Genomic DNA, 1,654 nt, shown 5'->3' on the forward strand with positions numbered 1-1,654 from the left:
ATAAACTTCTCATTTAATTGTTTTTATTTAATATTTTGTTTTAATAACCCGTATAATATACGGGTTTCACAACTAGTATATATATATATATATATATATATATATATATATATATATATATATATATATATATATATATATATATATATATATATATAATCAATCGCATGATTTTAGTTACAAAGAAGCTCTTCTTGATGTTCTTCCGCATCAAATGATCATACAGAAAGATGCATTTTATTTTCTATAAAGATGAACAAAAATTGAAGGGATTCTAGAAAAATATTTGTAAGTAGTTTTTCTCTCCAAGATCCCTACATCAAGGTCTTATTCCCAAATGATGTTATCTTAGTTAAGATAGCCGGTGTTGAAATGATTACCAAAAGAGAATGAACAATTACAAGGTGGCACTGGCATACGAGCTTAAAGCCAACTGAAGGTCCAAACTTTTACAAGATTGCTTTGAATCGTCTGGTAAAGAAGAAAGCATCCTTCTTGACCTACGTGCATGCATGTATCCAAAGCTGTTTGTATCCGTAAACGATAATAAATCATCATCATACAAACCAAAACTAATGTTTGGTTCGTTAAATGCACGATCTTTATAGCCATGGAAATTGATGTTAATCCCATGATTATCGATTATCTGGTCGTAGGGTTGGAGATAACTACTTATGTTGGCTTTTGTAGCTTGTAACAATAACCTTTTCTTCTTCATTCTTTCTCTTTTATGTGCGTTCTGATGACCACCCAATGCTTGCGAGGTTACGAACCCTTTGAAACAATACTGGCACTCGAATTTCTTTGTCTCTTTGGAATTCGCCATGGGGGACTTCTCTTTCTCACAAGAGATTGTGGTGGACAATGATCCTTCTTTGCTTAGCATCGAGCCATTTTTAAGAGGATCAAGCTCAAACCCGAATAGTCTAATCTTTTTGTCTGCGGATACTGATGAACATGAAGAATCTGCATCCTCTCTTACCCATGTTGATGAAAGAAAATTAGACACAACTTCTCCCATCTGTATATCTTATGACTTTATATGCTTTTTAAAATGATTTACCAAAGGGAGTACCACTCCTCCCTTTTATAGCAAATCAATTGGCTTATGAGAGTAAAATAAAAAACAGCTTTCATAATCTTTTTTGGCATCATGCATGTAGCATACATGTTTATATGTACATGCTCGTATCTGTTTAAATGTAAAGAAAGACAAAATGAAAAAATAGAATAAAGGAGGGAATAGTCAAAGAGGTTTGTATAAAGCAGTATATGGTGAAGATCTCCCAGACATTATTGTAATAGATACAGCAGGAACATTTTCTCATCAAAGTGTATTAAATAGTGTTTGAGCATATCTAATGTTATAAACACATGGATTTATCGTACCATTTTTATCATTAAAGTAACGAACTATTCCGATTCTATGCTTAAAGTTGGGGACATGTTTTCTTAGTAATATTATACGAAAAAAAAAAGTCAAAAAAAGAGGTTATATTTGTAATCACCTGGGACGAACAGCTCCATCAAATCTAGCGTATTGTTCTTTAATTAATATATATATTACTTTGATTGACAATTGCATACTGTTTGTTATCATGAAAAGACGGCAACCCTTTAATTTAAACAAGTCTTGTTGCACAAACATTAATAA

General features: G+C 31.7%; 1 protein-coding gene across 1 annotated transcript; it reads right to left on the reverse strand.

Annotated features, from left to right (window-relative positions):
* Window positions 1-218: 218 nt before the first annotated feature.
* Window positions 219-1,330, reverse strand: LOC111888382 (zinc finger protein 5). The gene has a single exon (XM_023884569.3). The coding sequence runs from the start codon at window positions 1,019-1,021 to the stop codon at window positions 398-400; it is 624 nt and encodes a 207-aa protein (XP_023740337.1). The 5' UTR covers window positions 1,022-1,330; the 3' UTR covers window positions 219-397.
* Window positions 1,331-1,654: the final 324 nt, after the last annotated feature.

The sequence above is a fragment of the Lactuca sativa genome, chromosome 3, assembly GCF_002870075.4.
Source record: "Lactuca sativa cultivar Salinas chromosome 3, Lsat_Salinas_v11, whole genome shotgun sequence".
Taxonomy (NCBI): domain Eukaryota; kingdom Viridiplantae; phylum Streptophyta; class Magnoliopsida; order Asterales; family Asteraceae; genus Lactuca; species Lactuca sativa.